The sequence below is a fragment of the Hemicordylus capensis genome, chromosome 14 (genome assembly GCF_027244095.1).
Source record: "Hemicordylus capensis ecotype Gifberg chromosome 14, rHemCap1.1.pri, whole genome shotgun sequence".
NCBI classification, from domain to species: Eukaryota; Metazoa; Chordata; class Lepidosauria; order Squamata; family Cordylidae; genus Hemicordylus; species Hemicordylus capensis.
Genome location: NC_069670.1, coordinates 13,045,776 through 13,065,394, shown reverse-complemented (window position 1 = coordinate 13,065,394; position 19,619 = coordinate 13,045,776). Strand labels below are relative to the sequence as shown.

The following is a 19,619-nucleotide window of genomic DNA, read 5'->3' as shown; positions in this document are numbered from 1 at the left end:
GCATTTCTCCGGAGTTCCAGGCAGGAGTCTTCCCCAGCGCTCCCCGGAGATGCTGCCAGGGGGGACCCTTCTGCGGGCCAAGCAGAGGCTCCGCCAGCCCCCATGCCTTGAGCCAGCCAGCCCCCCAAAACCCAGGGGTCTCCTCTGCCTCCTCTTCCCGCTCACCTCCTCATACTTCCTGTCGGCCTCCTCAGCAATGTGCTTGGCCTCCTTCAGTTGGATCTCCTGCAGCTCCATCTTCTCCTCATCTTTCAGGGCCCTGTTCTCAATGACCTTCATGCCCCTGCGCAGGACGGAAAGAGGGGGCCGTTACCCTCCCAAGGCGGCCGGGGGGAGACGGGACGGCCACCACGCCCCAGGAGGCTGGGCAGGAGCATGGAGGGCACCACCCTCGCCCCTCCCTGAACTTCCTGCTCCGGTCCTGCCTCAAGCCGTCTTCTGTCAGCCACCAAGTTCCAGAAGTTCAGGTTTTGTAGGCAGCCTCCCAGCACTATATAAGGAGAGGCATTTGCCTGCCGGTCGCAGGGCAACTCCGGTGACCCACTCCACAGAAGATCCCAGAAGAGGGAGAGAGAGAATCACAGCCAACTTGGGACTCACAAAGATCAAAAACTTCCAAGCCAGCTTGTAAACACAGAGCAGGTGGGCACAGCATTAGGTTCAGATATGGGCTCATCCTTCGGCCTGATGAGTTACCAGAGCTGTGGATATCCTTCAGATCGGTCTGCTGAGCCCACATCTCTGATCAAGTTCTGGAGATCTGTGTCCAGTATCCACAAAGTGCTGACAGTAATCATTGTGGGGGTTTAAGCTCTCGGTCCCCTGAAGGGAAGTACTGGAAGGCACACACACACCCTCTTCTGAAAGGGATTAGACAGATGGAGGAAAGAGAGGACCATTCAGAGTTACTAGCGTTGGTAGTTCTATATTTTCGTCAGAATCGGGCGTGTGTGTGTGTGGGGGGTGCCCCTCAACACGGGCTAGCAAGCATCCAAGGAGGGCTGGTTGCCACCCGCCTCTCCAAGATGCACCTAGTTGGCCACTGCATGAAGCAGGATGCTAGACAGGATGGGCCCTTGGCCTGAGCCAGCAACTTACTCCCAGTCCAAGACAGTGTGACAGAATTCAGACGTGCTCCAAATCCCTGCACTGCAAAATCTAGGCAATTCTTGGGTTTGGTTGATGACAACTCCCAACATCTCTAGCTGCAATCGTTTCTGGCTGGGGATGAGAGTTGTAAACAACCAGGCTTTTAACTGATACTGTTTTGATTGTTTTTAATGTTGTTTTAGAGCATTGTTTAAAAATTTTTCAGTTGTGTTTTAAGTTTCTTGTTTTTGTTTTGAACTAATGTTTTAATGTTTTTATCTGTTGTAAACCACCCAGAGACATAAGTTTGGGGCCGTATAAAAATATGTAAATAAAAACACACACACCTGGGAATCCCTGTTGCAGGGAACAGGGTGAAAAAACTCCACAAACTACTTGGGGAGGAGATAATACAGGGGAGGGGGGGTCCCTTGATGGAAAGCGAGCGGGATTTCCACCCAAAACCTCCGAGACGTCGCTCTGCCCAATACTACTTATATGCTGCTTTTGAACAAGCCGAGGGCCTTCTCTGTCAAACTAAGAGCTTCTCCGTCTCTGGCTGCTTCTGAAGAGGCACACCTGCCTTCTCAGGCTTCGGGTGCATGTTAAACGGCTCGTTTCATCCTTGCAGAATCTCAAGTGAGCTTCACTGCCTGGGCAGGGCCTTCCACCACGCATGCTCCCAGCCGGAGTCACGCAGCCGGGACACCGATTCAGCCCCTGGGCACGAGCGAGGCGGAGGCGGCCCATCTGCCCCCCCCCGACCAAGCACCACCCCCCCCTTGCAGTTTACCTTTCACTCTCATCTGCAGCTTTCTCCGCCTCCTCCAGCTTCTGCAAGGCCGTCGCCAGACGCTCCTGGGCCCGATCCAGCTCTTCCTCCACCAGCTGGATGCGGCGGTTCAGGGATGCCACTTCCGCCTCGGCCTGGGGAAGGGAGCAAACAGAAGGTGGTCCGTCAGGCAGGCGGCCGAGAAGCTCGCTGCTCTATCCCACACACCCCTCCGGTCCTCACAGCTGCATCCACACACCCGAAAGGCACAAAGACACGGGGAGATGTGGCAGCAGGAATAAGAAAGGGCAAGCATCAATGGTGCTCTCTGCAAAGCAGGGCCTGCCGTGGTCTGCCTCTGGATGGGAGACTACAGCCAGTGCAAGATGGTCCCCGACGGGGCAGAGCCTCTGCTTGGCATGCAAAAGGTCCCGGGTTCAACGCCTGGCAGCATTTCCAAGGAGAGCCTCTCGTCTGAAACCTTGGAGAGCTGCTGCCAGTCAGTGACCATGAGTGGTCCAGCAAGACAGCCCCCCTTGTGTGGCGGGTGTTTCGGGGACAGGGTCATGGCACAGCCCTCTTGGCTAAGCAGGGCCCGCCCTGGCTTGCATTTCAATGGGGGGCTGCAATCGAGCCCTGCAAGGTAGTCCCCTGAGGGGGTGGGGTCACTCTGGGAAGACCCACTGCCTGCTTAGCTTAGCGACCCCTCCAGCCATTTGCGGACTACAACTCCCACAATCCCCAGCCACAGTGGCCAATGGACAGGGATTGTGGGAGTTATAGGCCAACATCTGCAGCAGGGCTGAAGTGGAGCAGCCCCGCCCTAAGCACCCAGGGAGCTGTCTGGGACCGAGTCCGACCCTTCCGGTCTACACTGACGGGCAGCGGCTCCAACGCTTCTCTCCCAGCCCCACCTGGAGATGCCGCCAGGGACCCTCGGCATGCAGAGCGGATGTTCTGCCCCCGAGCTCCGGCCCCAGCCCAGCTCCCCGAGTTCAGATGTCACATTTTGCTTGGGTTGCCAAGGGAGGCTCCTGCTCAGAGCTGGAGTGGAGGCCGGCCAGCCCCAGCCAGCAGCCGGGCGAGAGAGAGAGAGAAAGAGAGCCAAGGGTCTTTCCCGAGGAAGCCGGTCCTGGCTGCCTGCACACCCGCCCCAGCCCTTCCACACGGAAACCTGGCCCAACTGGCCCACACTTGGCGAGGGCCATGCCAGGAACTCCCTCCTTTGTGCAGGGAGGAGGAGGAAGCCGGGCCCAGACTGCCCAGCAGGGCCAGCCAAGAGGGTCAGCGAGAGGCTGGGGGGAAACGAGGCCACTCCGCCCGGGCCGAGAGTCCGTAGCCAGCAAGCTCTCTCCCAGGCCAAGGGGCTGCCAGTCCTCCGAAAACTTGGAACAGGGAGCAGCAGGGCACCATTTTGCTTCTGGGGCTTTCTGCCCTGGAGCGAGCAGGGGATGATCACACAGGGAGTTGGCCTCACACAGCAGCCGAGAGGCAAGCGATTCCTCACTCAGTGGAGCGGCCTTCTTCAGAGGGCTAGGAAAGGGGCGAGATCGACCCTCCATGGATTTGCCCCCAGCCCATTTGGATGAGAGGCTCCATGTGTGAGCACTGCAAGGTATTTCCCCTCAGGGGATGATGGAGCCGCTCTGGGAAGAGCATCTAGACTCCAAGTTCCCTCCCTGGCAGCATCTCCAGGTAGGGCTGGGAGAGACCCCTGCCCGAAACCACGGAGAGCCGCTGCCAGTCAGAGCAGACAACTCTGATCTGGACAGACCAAGGGTCTGGCTCCGTCGACGGCAGCTTCCTCTGTTCCCAGGCCACCTGGAGAGGTCGCGGCAGAGGCAAGATCCGACCTCAGCCAGTTCAGTTCAGGACTCGGGCTCTTTACAAATGTTCCTGAGCTTGGGATTCCCAGTCGTTGTTGGGACTACAACTCCCACCACCCCCAGCCACACTGGCCGACGTTCAGGAAGCTGCCTTTGACCACGCCAGGCCCTTGGTCCACCCCTCTCCGTGTTGTCTACACTGGCTGGCAGCATCTCTCCAGGGTTCCCAGCAGGAGTCTCTCTCCCAGCCCTCCCGCGAGATGCTGCCCGGGATTTGAACCTGAGACCTTCTGCATCCCAAGCAGAGGCTCTGCCCCTGAGCTTCATGCCATCCAGGACAGGGCTGCACAAATGCAGCCCTCGAGGTCTTTTTAGATTCTCATCCCCAGCCACACCGGCCAGTCGCATTGGATGATGGGAGCTGTAGTACAACGCCTGCCACGAGGGCCACCCCAACCTCAACAGGAAACCTCGGGATTCCCCTAAGCGGGTTTCCCCATCCGGAGAAACCCGGGCTGCAGAACGTGGCCGCCTGGATCCCCGCCACCCCCAGCAGCGAGGCCCCTCTGCGGCCACAGGAATCCCGGCTGGAGGCAGACAAAGAACCCGGAGACGACAGCCGCGCGGCAGGAAGCAGCGAGAGGCTTCATGGGAGCCGAGCAAGCGTGGGAACCGGCCCCGAGGAGGGGAGGGGGAGACCCAGCCCCGCCTCAGGCCAGCCCGCCCTGCTGCTTTCGGAAGGGGCCCCGCTCCTCCACACAAAGGGGCCCCGCCCTCCGGCTTCTGTTTGCAGAGCCGGGGACGGGAGGGGTGCTGTTGACTCTGGGGCCAGCTCAGCCGGCAACGCCTCCTCCCTCCCGGCAGCCCCGGCCCCAAGCAAGGGGCCAAGCAGCAGCCTTCACAAGGGCTCCGTCTGTGGGAAGCCAGGCCTCTGGGCAACTCCCGTGGCCAGGCTGCGCGGCTCGAACGGCCCTCGCTTCACCCGCCGAGAAAGCCACATCACTGGCCCAGGCAAGGAGCCTCCATTTCGGCTGGAATCGCTGGGAGATGAGGTCATGGAGGAACTTGAGCTGACACAGATGTGCAGACAGGGCCTCCACAGTCCCACACAGCGCTTCTGTACCAGGGTGCCAGTCACAGGCAGGCAGCGGCGCCGCTCGGGGGCCGTCTCAGTGCTACCAGGAGCACAGCGGCCTCCCCAGAAGCGGGCCTGATCCCGCCTGCCCCCACCCGGGATCTGCACTGCATGCCGTTTCACTTTAAGCGTGAAACGTCCGCCGGGCCCGCAGCCGCCTATTTATTACTGAACTCCCCAGGTGGGAAGTGAGCCAAAAGAGACCCCAAAACCAGCCAACGAGGACCATGATGCAGCGCCACGGGTTCAGGAACCCCGAGTGCAAAGGGAGAAGAGGCTGCTAGCTGCCGACAGAATGCAAATTGTATATCACTGGAGAGATCCAGGAGTGGATCTCAGCATTCACATGACTGTCCATCGGAAGCGTTCACCCATCCCGTACCCAGGCTGGGCACTCCACAGACCCCATTTAGGGCTCTGTGAACAAGGCTTCGCGACCACACAGGATTTGGCCCCACGGAACTGGACGCAACTCCCACCCACCTCAACGCACGCGGGGATTTGCTGTCCCGCTGGGAGCCCCGGGCAGCCTGGGGAATGAGCCCCACCGCCTCCCTTCCGTGGGGACCACTTGCAAACAAGCATGCACAGGATTAAGTGGGAGGGGGGCAAGATCCTGCCCGCCACGTGGCCTGGCAAACGCAAAGCCTGTGGAATCCTGTAACCGCGTTTATGGGACTGAATTGTTTCGGTGCCGTTTTATATATAATTAAAAGGCCTTATAGCGTTACCAGCCAGACCAGATCCGTGCACACCGACGCCAACCACAGCCCGGTTCCAGTTGAGCAACTGACAGCACAGGGCAGGCCGCCGCCCGGGGCTTCTCCAGCAACCCACCTGAAAGCACGCCTGGCCGGCAGGTCAGCACAAGGCCACAAGGAATCCGTGCAGCTGCCGAGAGGGGGAAGGCGATACCGCCCCTCCAGGCCCCAGGGCCTAATCAGAAGCAGGACTGCCTGTGAGCTGCCTCCCAAGCGCCCGGGAACAGCTGAACGCCAGAAGCGGCCGATGCGACGTGGGCGATCTGGGAACCGTAGGCAATTCTGGCATCCTGGCCGCCCACTCCCACCGAAGCCATCACCAGGCTGCAAGCACCACCCTGCCATCCCCCAAATCCAGATCCGCCGGGTGCCTTTTGTCTGTGTCAGCTGGGATTTGGGGGCGGGGGGGGAGAGATGGGTCTGCAGCTCGGTATGGGAGCACACGCTTCGCACGCAGAGGGTCCCCGGTTCAATGCCCCGCAGCATCTCCTAGCTGATCCATTCCGGCCTCTGCTGGCTAGCACCAAGGCGTGGGAGAGGCCCTCCCCAACCGAAGCCGTCATCTATCAATGGCGATTCAGTATCATAAAATGAACCATCACAAAATGAAACCTCCATTTCCAAGAGCAGTGTACCACCACTCAAGACCAGCTACCACAAGAGGGGTGGGCGGTAAGAAGAGCAGGCCTCCCAGCCCTGTTTGCAGGCTTGCTGGAAACACCGACTTGGTGGCCGGGAGCCAAGAGGAAGGTGGATGAGGTCGCTCTTTGGACTGCGGCGTGCAGGGAAGCCCCGTACACTCCGCTCCTCCAAGAACAGGAAGCTCCTTACATGGAAGCAGGAAGCTGCCTTCTGTGGAGTCAAACCCTTGGTCCTTCTAGCTCAGGACAGTCTACACTGACTGGCAGCAGCTTTTCAGGCAGGGGTCCTTCCCAGCTCTGCCAGGGACTGAATCCGGGACCTCCGGCAAGCACAAGAGATGCCCCACCAGCGAGCGAAGGCCCCATCCCCAATAGAGGAATCTGCCTTATACCATGCCAGGCCCTCGGTCCATCTAGCTCTGCGTGGTCTACAAAGGGGCATCCCACTTGTAGTTCATCTATAACATGTGAACCTTTTGTCCTGAACCTTCCGCTCAGGTACTCCAGAAAGAGAGGGGGGGGTGTTCATGCACACCCACAGAGATACACACTTCAGTGTTGCAGTTGAGGGACAGGCTATTCCAGTCACTGGTTCACATCCACGCCAAGTTACTCGCCAGCACTCTCACTGAAATCAACTTCTTGACGCTCCAGTCGGAAGGAAACTGGTCCCGTTCATTTCAACTGAGCTGCCTTTGAGCAGCGCAGGGAGACGGGACGACTCCGACCACCCCCCAGGGAGCCTCTCAAGTACCTCTAGGGTAGGGCTGCCCTATTCCGGCTCTCCAAATCTGGGTGCCTAGTTTGCATATTATGTGAATGGGCTTGAAACTAATTTTCAAGCAGAATCGTGACCGCACGTTTTGCTCCATAACTGCACTTCTCCAAGGGCTAGTGCTTAGCTTTTTATTTTATTTTAAATGAAACTGAAACCTGGGCGGGCTAAGCAATCTGGGTGAGATGCTAAAAATCCTGGTGAAACCCAGAATTTCGGGGGGCATGGCCACTCTACTCTAGGGGTACCACCACCCACAGTTGGGAACCCCTAGTCTGCACAGACTGACAGCAGCTCTCCGAAGTTGCAAGTGGGAGTCTCTCCCAGCCCTACCTGGAGATGCTGCCAGAGAGGGAACCAGGGACCTCCTGTGTGCAAGGCATATGCTCTACCACCAAGCTACAGCCCCATCTCCTCTGGGGCACCCTGATCTGGACTGCTGTCTCACACCCCAAGTGTATGCTCTGCCCCCCCAGTCCTGGCCCACCCCTGGGACAGGCACCTCTCCACATCAGGTAGGCTTCCAGTGCTTGTTTATAACTGGACTGTGTTCTGCAAACTTGGAAAAAAAACAGAAGAAAGCCAGGGGGTGGGTGGTGTGTGCAAAGGGGGACGGGAGGAACAGCCTGCCCCCTTCCCTAGACTGGCCGTCTCCCTCGTTTGGAGGCAGGAGAGCTGGCCATAAATCTTCCCTTTGGCTGGAGGCCTGCTGACAAGCTCCTTTTCCCCCCAGCAAGGCAGAGCCCTCTTTCCACCCCAGCCTACAAAGGAGGCGGAAAGCGAGGAAGGGAGCAGGATTAGAAGCACGGGCCAGCCAATTCCGGGGCTTTTGCCACCTTCCAGAGCCCTGGCTTAGAGCTGCTTGGAGGGAATCCACTCTGATCCCCCTCATTACTGCACCAAAGCGGGGGGAACAGAAAGGCCTCTGTGCACGCACTAGAAAGCCAACAGGGCCGAGGTCAAAAAGCTCCTAGAAAAACCCAGGAATTAAGCCAAGCGTGCTAATCCGCGCCAGGCAATCCGATGTTTCCTATGCAGAGAATTGCCCGGAGCCTCGAGGAGCCGTTTCACAGGACACCACCACAGGAAAGCCAACTTTCGCAGGGTTGGAAGGACAGAAAGAGCCCCTCGTGGGTAGATTTTGGGCTGCAAGTTCAAAACTCCAGATCACTGGCTGGCAACACCCAGCACGGTTCCAGCCAGTGTCCTGAAGCCCACCCGTCAGTGGTCACACCCAGGATGGGTCCGTGCAATTCCTAAGCCCCGTCACTGCAACTGTCACAAGCTTCTGTCCCGAGCAAGGACTGAATCCCCCAAAGGGTGCCCGTCTCAGGCATCTGGTATTTGATTTTGGGGTGCATTCCAGGACTGCCTAATACAAGTGTGGCACTGGGCTCAACTTAATGGGCTGAGACGTCAAGATTGTAAAACAGGTTTCTAGGCCTCATGAGCTGGGGTTCAGAGAAGTAAAACCACTCTTGGGCCCACAAAACAGACCTATGCATGTCGTTGCTGTAGGTGGGATCAGCTTCTCTGGGCAACTTACTTTAGAGGGTCTTAAAGGGGCGGGAGAGAAGAGCAACCACCTCCACAGACCTTCATAGCGGCCACCCTCAGAAACGCAAGATGGGATTTTGCCCCAGTGTGGAATTTCCATCCCGGAGGAAATTTTTGCCCCGTTCTTAGGGCAGTGGCAAGACTCCTCCTCACTCCTGGGGAAGCCAAGCCAAGCCCCACCACAACGGAAGGATCCTCACCCATAACCACAGCCCACGACCCTGAAGAGGAGGCAGAACATGCCCCACAAGTGAACAGAAACGAGGTTTCAGACAGCAGCGCGAGGAGGAGAAATAAGCTCATCCTCTTTGTGTTTGGGGGGCATGACATTCTGGGGCTGACTAGCTGGCTGCGGGGCCCCAACGTTATGGGGCACAGTGCTGCACCTACTCCAATTCCTGCCTAGAGCAAACTGGGGGGGGGAGGCGAGCAGAAAGAGAGAGAGAAAAGCTCCCCAGTTGCAGCCTCCTTCCACGAGACGCAAACTACCCCATTTCTCCCCAGTCCCCATTCTGGCAGCAGAACAGGAAGCTGGCCTCTGTCCCCACCCATCCACGGGCCCAGCCTCAACCGCCACTTCATTTCCGGAGCCGCGGCCCAGAGATCCCTCTCCGAGCTCCCTTTCCCGGCCACGCCTTTCTCTCCTGGGCCAGGAAACCCCGCTCTGCCATTACGCCTCCGGGTCCACGGGGGGGGGGGGCAGGGCAGGCTTTTTTCGACGGCACAAAGGGATGTGCATGCCGAGCACCCCGCCCTCCCCCCAGAAGCCCCTCCGTGGCCTTGGGTTTCTCAACCACTCCATGCAGCCCTCAATCCAGTTTCGCCAAGCTGGCTCTTCCAAGGCTAGCACGGACTGCACCCCAAATCCATCTTTTCTATGCAAGCAAAATGGTGGTTTTATTGTCAATGGCTGTTGACCACTGATCCAGAATGCACAAGTCATTCCAGATCAATTAGCTCAGAGCACAGTCATATGCGGTGAGCTCCGCAGAAACTCCACATTCTGAGGCACTCTACTTCCGATTACCCAATACTGGTGACAGCCAACACCACACATACACTATCACTTTCATGGCCTAACTGCAGGTTTCCTCTGGGTGGGACCCATGTGAGAAACTGAATGCTGGATTATGAACTCAGCAGGGCTCTTCTATAAGGAGTTGTGCCAGTCAGAAGCAGAACTTCCAGGTCCAGAAGAAGTCTACCCCCCAACACCAAATGCTACAGACAGCAAGGAGAGCACATCAAGGATAACCTCAACAGCTCTTTGTCCAGCAATGGAGCGCTTATATCCTTTGCCAACCACCACGGGAGACGTGAGCACATTCAGAGGCAACCTGCTTGTTAACACCCCTAGCATATCCCCTCCCTGCCCCACTTACAGGCTTCCCAAAGGCATCTGACTTGGAGCCACTGCTGGGAACAGAATGCTGGATTAGAGGTCCCTTTGTCCGGAGCCCGGAGTGCTGATCCTGAGTTATTAACTCTAACAACTAGGTGTGGAACCTCCAGGCTGAAGCACAGCCTACCTCCAAATTCTAGCTGCAGAGAGCGCAAGATACAATGGAGAGCTTCACACACCCCTGCTCGAGTGCTTTCTGGACTGCTTTAACCAAATGGCGAGCAGATGCTGAACCAGGTGGCCCAGTTTGGGCAGCAGACCCAAGAAGGGTGGGGAGAGACCCCATTCAGGAGCAGCCGACCTTCTTTTTTAGTCCAGAGCCTGGGGGGGGGGCAAGTGGTAGCCACCACCCCACCCCACCCCCACCCCAGATTTCAGCCCTCTGGAGCCGTCTGCCTGGCCACCGCCTGTTCGCGGGACTAGAGACGGGGCCCCAGCAGGGAGGCACTTTGGCCAACCCCAGAGGATTCTGGGAGAGCGGCCAACCGCGGAGGATTCTGGGAGCTCACTCACACCCCAGCCGCTCCCCTTCCCGCCGGGCAGCATTGCCTGCCTACCTGCTCGCGGGCGCGGCGCTCGGCCTCCGCCTCCCGCTGCAGCCTCTCGGCCCGCTCGTCGGCCTCGTCGGCGTGCTGCTGGAGGACCTGGATCTTGCGCTTCACCGCCTCGATGGTCGTCGCCCCGGCCATGGCCACACAACCGCTGGGTGCTGGGTGCGCCCGCCCGCCCGCCCGCCTCGCCCGCCCTGCCGCGGCTCTCTACTCCCAGCAGCCCCTGCGCCCGGCCCTGAAATACCGCGCCCCGCCCTCCCGATGACGTCGCGCGGAGGCCCCGGATGGGGGGGCCACGCCCTCGCTCCCACTCCAGGGCCAGCTGCGGGGTTGCCGTGGCAACGGGTGTAGGCCTCCTCCTGTGCCAGCAACATCCTCTCCACACACACACACCCCGCCCTCTACCACCACTATAGGGTGGAGTTTGGGGACGCCTGTTTTAGGCATCTTTTTGCCTCCATTGCCTGGGAGGTTTACCTAGGGAGTAGGCCCTCCTTGCAGGCTTCCTTCCCAGGATGAGAGTGCCCAGTTTATGTAGTAGTGCTTCTCCTCCCGCCCTCCTTCTGCTGGTCTTTGACCCTAATAAAGGCTGACTGGTTGCATGAGTGTGCCAAGAAGAATTGATCTTATATTTGTTTTTTACACACTCAGCCCATCTTCTCTTAACAAAGATCTGAAGCCGCTTACCAGAACCTTAGGCAAGCCTCCAACTCACCAGTTCAACACACATGCATCCATTTGCATCTATTAATCAAATCAACAACAACAACAACAATAGTGGGGTTTGGATTCTAAGCTGGCAGGCAGAGGAGAACTGCAAACCTCACAGATTCCAGTGCACGGATATGCATGAAATCGGCATGCATATCGTGCACCAGAATCTGCAAGGTTTGCTTCTGCCTCGAGAACGGGCCTATGAAGAAGATGCCGCCCTGCAGGGTTTTACCTCCAAGTCAACACGTAAAAGACTACCCTGTTAAGAAGATGCAGCCCTGGGCGTGCAGGACAGGGAGAAGGCGTCCCTGAAACCAGTGGGGTTTACCTCCAAGTGTGGGCACGTACATCGTTGACTTGCCAAGAGGGCTCATGCGTGCCTGGCCTCTGAGCATCATGCATGGGGCCGGGTGGGCTGCACCGCTGCCACCCTAGGCGAGGTTTACTCGGGAGTCAGTCCCACTGAACCTGTGTGGGATTTGAGACTGTTCACCCCTTGGGACAGAGAACCCGCTCTTTCGTACTCTGCAAAGTGCTGCTACGCGCACCTTCGGGGTGCTGAACTTCTTGGTGTTTCTGTTAGTGGTGCTGAATCGGCCAGAAGCCTCCCCAACCCCACCCCAGGTTCGCAGGGCTGGCTGGACCCTCGTGCCCCACCCCAGCTGTCACACACACACACACACACACACACACACACACCTCCAGTGCCACCCTTACACCCCTGGGTGTGCCCATCAACCAGCCCGCAAACTTTGGCCTTGCACATTCTTTGGCCCTTTCTCCATCCGCCCCCTGCAGTGTTTGGTTCTCGGTTGGTCTCTGTCCTGTACCACCAACGGGGAGGAAAAGGGAAAAAATCAAGAGGCCCAGAGGGCTGGAAGATCAACTAGGTACATATATGGGCATGAGAACGAGAATTAACCTTTGCCGAACAGCATCTGGGGCTTTTGCTTGGGAAAGGAGGGGAGCGGGGAAACATTCCATTCCAGTGAGGTCTTTGCTTGCTTGCTTGCTTGCTTCCACACACGCACACACACACACACACACCCCTCTTGCAGGCCTGCCCCCTTCACAGATTAGTGGAAGAGCTAAGAATCCAGTCGACGTGCTTTGTTGCTCAAGTTACTGCCGCCGAGAGATCCACCTTTAATTCGCAGCCGCTTGGTGTTAGGTTTCTGCTGGAAGACCCCGCTACAGCGTCTTTGCTGTTTCCTTGCACTGCAGAGCTTTGGAGACAAAGGAGGCACTGATGGAGCACAGTGTGGCTCAGTGTGTGTCCCCCCCCCGCCCCCCTCGGGCAGAAATACTTGGGCAGGGTGCCCTTTCAAAAGAGCTTTGTCTTCCATCATTCTTTGCTGAGTTGTAAAGGAAGATGGATTTACTTTCCCGAGGCAGCAGCAGCAGCAACATCTCAGGGACATGTGTCCATGTGAAAAGTTGCAGGACTGAACCTCTTGACAGCAACTCTGGCAGAGATGCTCTCTAGCAATGGTTTTACGCCTCTTCAGAAACAAAGGACATCAGAATGGCCCCATGGGGCCAGGCCAAAGGCTTTACATAGGAAGCCGCCACTTACTGAGTCAGACCACTGGTCTATCTAGCTCAGTATTGTCTTCACAAACTGGCAGCGGCTTCTCCAAGGTTGCAGGCAGGAGTCTCTCTCAGCCCTGTCTTGGAGCTGCTGCCAGGGAGGGAACTTGGCACCTTTTTCTGCCCTTCCCAGAGCGGCTCCATCCCCTGAAGGGAATATAACCTTACAGTGCTCACACTTCTAGTCTTCCCTTCATAGGCAACCAGGGCGGACCCTGCTTAGCTAAGGGGACAAGTCGTGCTTGCAACCACAAGACCAGCTCTCCTGGCTTGCCTAGCCCGTGAAGCCAAATGCCGGGAGACTGAGGACAGGCAAAAGGAAGCACATCTCTACACAATGTGTCGTCAAACTATGACATTCACAGTGGCCGGATATGGTGGCGGCCACCAATCTAGAGGGGTTGAAAAGGGAATTCAGCAGATTCAGGGAGGGCAGGATTCTCAATGGCTACTAGCCCAGATAGGTGTCTATTTCTATCCAGTGCGGTGGTGCAGGGGATGTCCCTGAACACCAACAGGAGGGGCGGTCGCCTTCTGGACCCCACAACATTCCTCTCCTGCTGTTGGTCCCCCTGAGCCTGGTATTTAGTGGCACGCTGCCTCTGGACATGGAGGTTCTCTCTTGCGACCACAGCTAATAGCCGCTTAGACATCTTCTCCCTTAATCCATCCAATTCCCTCTTAACGCGGCTTAATCCAGGGAACATCATTCCGTTTGGTGGCAGAGGATAACTACTTGTGGGGCAGGAGGTCTGGCCAGAATCTCCTGCCCATCCGTTTAATCAGAGGACTGCAAGTTCTAGAATTCATGCCTCGACCTGTCTCTGGTGCATTGAGAGGGGGAGAAAACCCTCCTCTCTGTCCATTTCCCCCACACCACCCTGGGACGCTCTGGGAGGTCCTCCGGGTACCAGGTGCAGTGATTCGAACTCGAGGGGGAGGCTGGGACAGGAGGCTGCCATCTGGAGACGCTGGAGGAAGCGGCTCTTCGGGTCACTCCCGTAAAGCCTTTCTGCACCTGTCACTTCTTATTTCACGCCTTCCAGCCGTCAGCGCAGCAATCCTTGGCCTGACGGGGCAATTAGCACTGGGAAGGAATGCGTTCCTTGGCATGCCGGCGGGTTCCCGAGATGACTCTCGCCCGCCTGGAGCTGCAGAGGGGAGTCGAGCACTCAAGGAACAGGCAGCAAAGTTGGCTCCCAGGCCTGCCTTCTGGCTGGCCAGCGGCCCAATGACCAGACCCAACCCGGAAAGCTGTTTTCCCTCGGTTAATCATTCAAGGCTGGGTTGTAGCTCTGCTCATGAGCCCTCTAGGTGTGGCGATCACACGCCAAGCCTGGCCCTGGCTATGCCCCTTACCTTGGATTCTCTCCTCCCAGGGCTCTCCAGATTCCATCCTGGGCCAGCTCCTCAACCATTGGATTGGGTATGACTTAAATCACATTTTTCGTTGCCACGGCTTGTTTGGTTTCTCTCCCATCACCTAGCCCGGGGTTTGTGTTATTCTCAAGCTGGATGATGCTCAATGACGCTCCAAAGGCCTTTTAGGTCCAGGCTCCAAAATCACCTGGGTGCACCTCTGGGGTTGCCATGTGCATGCTGGTGTTGCACGGGGCTTTGCGCCGTCCCAGCAGGAAGCTGGAAGCAGCAGCGGAGAACAGGTAAGCCCCTGCTCTCCTTGTTCTTAACGTCCCCCTTTTCATTTCTCTAAAAGTGCTTGAACCAAGCTTTGAACTGTGGTTCAGACACCTCCCTGAAAAGCAGCTTCCTATGTTCCTATATCCTGCTCAACTTAGGCCCCCCCACCTGTTTTTGGACTACAACTCCCATCAGCCCCAGCCACAGATAGCCCGGGAGGATGGGAGTCATAGGCCAACATCTGCAGGGCAGGGGCCAAAGTTGAGTAGAATGCAGCTCTTTTCCTAACCAAGCATCTTTGGATAGAGAAGGTCGAAGGAACCCTGAAAGCATACAGCCGGCACACCTCACCCCTTCTAAGTTAAGGGGGGCACGCGGAGGGCCCACAGCTTGGAGCCAGCCCTGGGAGGTCCTGTGGTTCTCTTCTCTCAAAAGAAACAAACCCCAAAAAATCCCAATCCATTTAAATTATTGCACTAATAGGATTGCCTTTAGGAGCTTCTCTTCAATGACTGTGGGGAAATAACGTGTTCTCTGGCTCCCTCTCCTGGCCACTGTTGGGAATGCAAATAAGTAATTTGCCACCTTCAAACAGCCACATATGGATGGAAATCCTTCACCTGCTTGAATCCAGAACCTTGGGGAAATATATAATCAGAGGGAGGTGTTTGTTTGTTCTTTCAAACCTACATTGTTTCATGTCAACAGGAACATCTGCCTAAGCCCCACCCGCCATAGGCTGCAGCTATCAAAATAATAGATATTATCCTTTATGAATAATAAATTCTTTTAGATTCACCGCAGAAGTCTCTTGAGTTACAAAAGGGGGGTCCATAAAGCAGGGCCTTCTCCACTGTAACACTACTCTCAGGATACCCCTGGTCAGGGAGATCTTACTCCTCAGCCTGGACAATTTGCCCCACTTCTGACCCACTTTGGCCAACGACCACTCTTCCCCAGGGCCTGACAGACCAGAGCCTAAACAGGGCTGTACAACCTCGATTTCCCTGCTGTTTTTGGACTACAGCTCCCATCATCCCTAGCCTGAGCAGCCAATAGTCAGGAATGATAGGAGTTGGTAGTCCAGCATTTGCAGGGTAACTACGTTGTGCCTCCCTGGACGAAATCTTCCTAAGGCCTCACAGTGTCTTGGGGATCCCAGGAGAGGACCAATTTGGTCACTGTGGAGGCAGCCAGCATCGGGGATTTTCACTCGCGCTGAATGCCAGCCCCTTTGACCAAGGCCCTCCTGTCCACTAGGCAGGCTTTGGCACTTGCCTAGGGCACCAGTTCTCGTGGGGTGCATAAACAGTGCCAGAATATAGCCCTGCCAATCATGATACTTTCTCGCCCTCTTGTTTTGCACCCCTGAAGTCCTGTACAGCCGTGGAAGAATGCAAGATGTCTTCCTGCCCCCTTCTCCCCAAAGGGCCCTGCACCCCCACATCTGAAGCCTTCTTTGCTCATTGCCCCCCCCCCCAGCTCCCAATGAACAGCTCGTCTCCTACACTGCACTCTGAGGAGAGCTGGTCTGGTGGTCGCAAGCATGACTTGTCCCCATAGCTAAGCAGGGTCTGCCCTGGTTGCATCTAAATGGGAGACTTGATGTGTGAGCACTGCAGGATATTCTCCTCAGGGGGTGAAGCCGCTCTGGGAAGAGCAGAAGGTTCCAAGTTCCCTCCCTGGCTTCTCCAAGAGAGAGTTGAGAGAGATTCCTGCCTGCAGCCTTGGAGAAGCCGCTGCCAGTCTGTGAAGACAATACTGAGCTAGATAGACCCATGGTCTGACTCAGTATAGGGCAGGTTCCTATGTTCCTCTCTTGAACAGGAATTGCCTGCCTCGACATCCGTTTCCAACAAGAAATGGTCTCGGACTGGATTTCCAGGTGAACGGCAGCATCTTTTCATCTCTGAATGGTGAGGGTTTTGCCTCCATCATAGACTGGGAACTCCCTGCCACTGGGCTCCTCAAACCCGTGCGGGCTGGTCATTGACTGGCCATCTGCGCAGGCCTGTCGTCCAGCCCTGCAAATGAGCACGGCTCCAGTCAAGGCTGAGACCCTGCCCTTCTCGGCTACGGGGGTGGGCGGCAAAACCCCAAAGGCCAGCCTGGCCTCTGACGAGCAGTAGGGTACTCAGAAAGCCCCCCCACCACTGCCTCCCTCCGCCCCTTCACACAGTGGGATGTTCGCCTCCGCTGCAATCAAGCCGTCTCTCTCTGGGAAGGCAGGGCGAGGGGCCAGGAGATGGCGAAAGCTCGTGTGTCCGTCAAATATTTCCGGGTGATAAATCTGTACAGATAATCCTCTCCGAATGCCAGGCGGCAGCTGCACAGGGCGCCGACAGCCCTTAACTGCTTGACAGATGGGACGGCCCTCACTCCGGGAGAAACGCAATGCCTTTGTTTGCCTAGCGACTGTGGCCAACAATATATTAACTTGTCATCTGACGGGGGCACGGGGCAAACCTTTCCTCCACCACCGCCCCCGAGGCATTAGGGGACAGGAGGACCGGTTGGGTTTCCGCCTATCCCCGACGCCTGTCTGTCAGTCTTTGGGCCAATGTGGGGTCGAACTCTGGCCCAAACTCTTAGGCGGAAAGTGACTCCGAGTTCCTTTCCGTGGCAGATGCCACGGGCTTCTTGCCACGCTGTGACACACTTGTCAGGAGAACTCCCACTGACTTCACCTCTCTTTGCGTGTGTGGGTATCTTCAACGCTGTGCTTTCAACTGGTCTTTATTTAGAGCACCCGTTCTTAATGTGGGGTCTGCCAGATGTTGCTGAACGACAACTCCCAGCATCCCCAGACACAAGATTCTGGCTGGGGATTCTGGGGATTGTAGTTCTAAAACATCTGGCAGGCCCCACATTAGGAACCACTGACTGAGAGCAAGGATTATCACCTGTAGGCCCCCAAGAGTATTCCCTGGCAGCGGCTTCTCCAAGGTTGCAGGCAGGAGTCTTCTCTCAGCCCTATGTTGGAGATGCTGCCAGGGATTGAACCTGGGACCTTCTGCATGCAAGCAGGGAGGTGCTCTTCCCAGAGCAACCCCATATCTGACAGTGCTCACATATGCAGTCTCCCATTCAAGTGCAAACCAGGGTGGACCCTGCTTAGCAAAGAGGGCAATTCATGCTTGCTCCCACAAGACCAGCTCTCCTCCCTTTTCTCTTTCACTGTATTTGCACACTGCCTCAAGATCGACAGATGAAAGAAGGAGGGACACGGAATCTAACAAAAGAAAGGAAATGTCAGCCTTCTAGAAGAAAAAACAGAGCTGGGTTTCTTGCCTTTCGCAAAGGTTAACCTGGTCGCCTGGGGGCAATTTTGCTCTCTCCACGGGCGAGCAAGCAAATGGCCACCGGCAATTACCAACTGTGGCATTTGCAAGGAAGTAAAAGAAGACCCTCTGGCAAGAATGTGTGTTTGTGTTGGGATGTGTTCATATCTGTTATCTGTTGTCGTGTTTTTATGCTTGTTTATATGTTTTTAGCTTGATGTTTTTCTTGCTTGATGTTTTTACTGCTTTTATGGTATGTTTTAATTGTTGTCAACCGCCTTGGGGTTTTCTTTTAACGAAAGGCGGTATAGAAATGTAACAAAAAATAAATAAATAAAATAAAATGTATACATTGCTGCTGCCAGGGGAAACCCCAGCCTGGCAGAGACCCCTGCTAGTAGAGCTGGGTCTCCAAAACGCCGCCTTGGGATTTTCTTAGTGAAAGGCAGGGTATAAATTTAACAATAAACATAAAACAAAAAAAATAAAATGCGACTGGCATTCTGCAAAAGCTGGCAGTCATTGGGTGAGGTTTTGACCATGCATAAGCCGAACCACAAAGTGTGTTGAAGAAGATAAGGTTATTTTCAGCCCGTGGGCATCTCCTTTTCCTCAGCTGGTGCTCCCCACACTTTCCGGCCGCGGCCCCTGCCCCAGAGCTCAGGCGGGTGTGGAGAGTCACTCCTTGCTAGCTCTGCCCTACACATTCTGGGACAGCGGTTTGTTGACACCCCATCAGACGGTGAAATGGCACCCACTTCCCCGTTTCCTCTTTATATCCCCTACACTGGTCCCGCCCCTTCCTACCCCCTAAGCCAATGGGAGAACGGAAAGGCGTGGCATGGCGGGTGCGGGAATTAAGGGTTCCCAAGATGCTGATTGGCTGGAAGAAATAGGACAGGCGCTTTAGCGAGCCAGAGGACCCTCCCTGACCCTGCAGGTGGCCACCTGGATACTGAAGGTGGAAACCACCTTGGGGAAATGCAGACCTCTCAAAGGTGGACAAGAAGGTGGGTTTGCATCCCTGCCCCCCAACTACGTACGTCCGCCGCCTTCTTCTCCGCCAGCTCCAGCTTCTCCTGCGCGTCTTTGAGAGCCTCTGAATACTTATCCAACTCGTCTTCCGTCCCTTTCAGCTTCTTCTGCATAGCGGCCAGCTCATCTTCCAACTGCAAAAACGACATCGAGGGGGAAAACAAGAGTCATCACTTGCGGCCTGCTATACAGCTGAAACTAATCGAGATCTTTTTTTTTTTTTAAGTTGTCCAACACACTTTCTAGTTTACATTTGGTTACAAAAACTAGGATTTCCCTTGAAGACTCAGTTTTCAGGTTATTTGATGTTAGATATTGTGGGTGTGGGTGGGAGTCATCTTCAATCCAGAGCCTTTTGGGTAAATACGGATATAATCTGTTTTTAACCTGTATTTGTAAAGGGGGTCGCCTTACATTCAGAGTCGTCTTCTATTGTGGTAAAGAAGGTATTCCCCATTATGAATGTATTATATACCGCTTCTCAGATAAAAGTTCCCAAGAGGGATGACATAGAAAAAGAATATGAATTAATGTCCTAGATTTACATCTCTGCAAAACGGATACTATTCCTCATCCTACCCCTCACTCCACCCCATTCTCACACATGGCCTTCTCCTCCTGAGGCCTTCTGGCTCTTAAAGAGACAGTACACAGCCAAGTGTGGCGATGGGCACTCACTCGTATGTGTGCCATAGCTTCACACAGGAGCATTCTATCCGAGCAGTGATCATTCGGCACACCAGCAACATAGGGATGTCGTATTCCGGCTTTCAGAATCCAGGTGCCTAATGTGCATATAATGTAAACGAGCTTGAAAATAATTCTTGAGCAGAATCGTGACTGCACGCTTTG

At 55.9% G+C, this 19,619-nt stretch overlaps 1 protein-coding gene across 12 annotated transcripts in view; it reads right to left on the bottom strand.

Moving 5' to 3' along the window:
- TPM3 (tropomyosin 3) overlaps positions 1-19,619 on the bottom strand; it is a 45,087-nt gene that overhangs the window by 21,759 nt on the left and 3,709 nt on the right. For 6 of the 12 annotated variants that reach the window (XM_053277534.1, XM_053277535.1, XM_053277537.1 and 3 more), the window contains exons 2-4: positions 18,776-18,901; positions 1,883-2,016; positions 166-283 (exon numbers count right to left, since the gene is read on the bottom strand). In XM_053277534.1, coding sequence (XP_053133509.1) covers positions 166-283; positions 1,883-2,016; positions 18,776-18,901 — 378 coding nt within the window. Of the gene's footprint in view, positions 1-165; positions 284-1,882; positions 2,017-10,515; positions 10,722-18,775; positions 18,902-19,619 lie in introns of those variants that run through there. The other 6 variants (XM_053277544.1, XM_053277542.1, XM_053277541.1 and 3 more) reach the window with 6 other exon arrangements.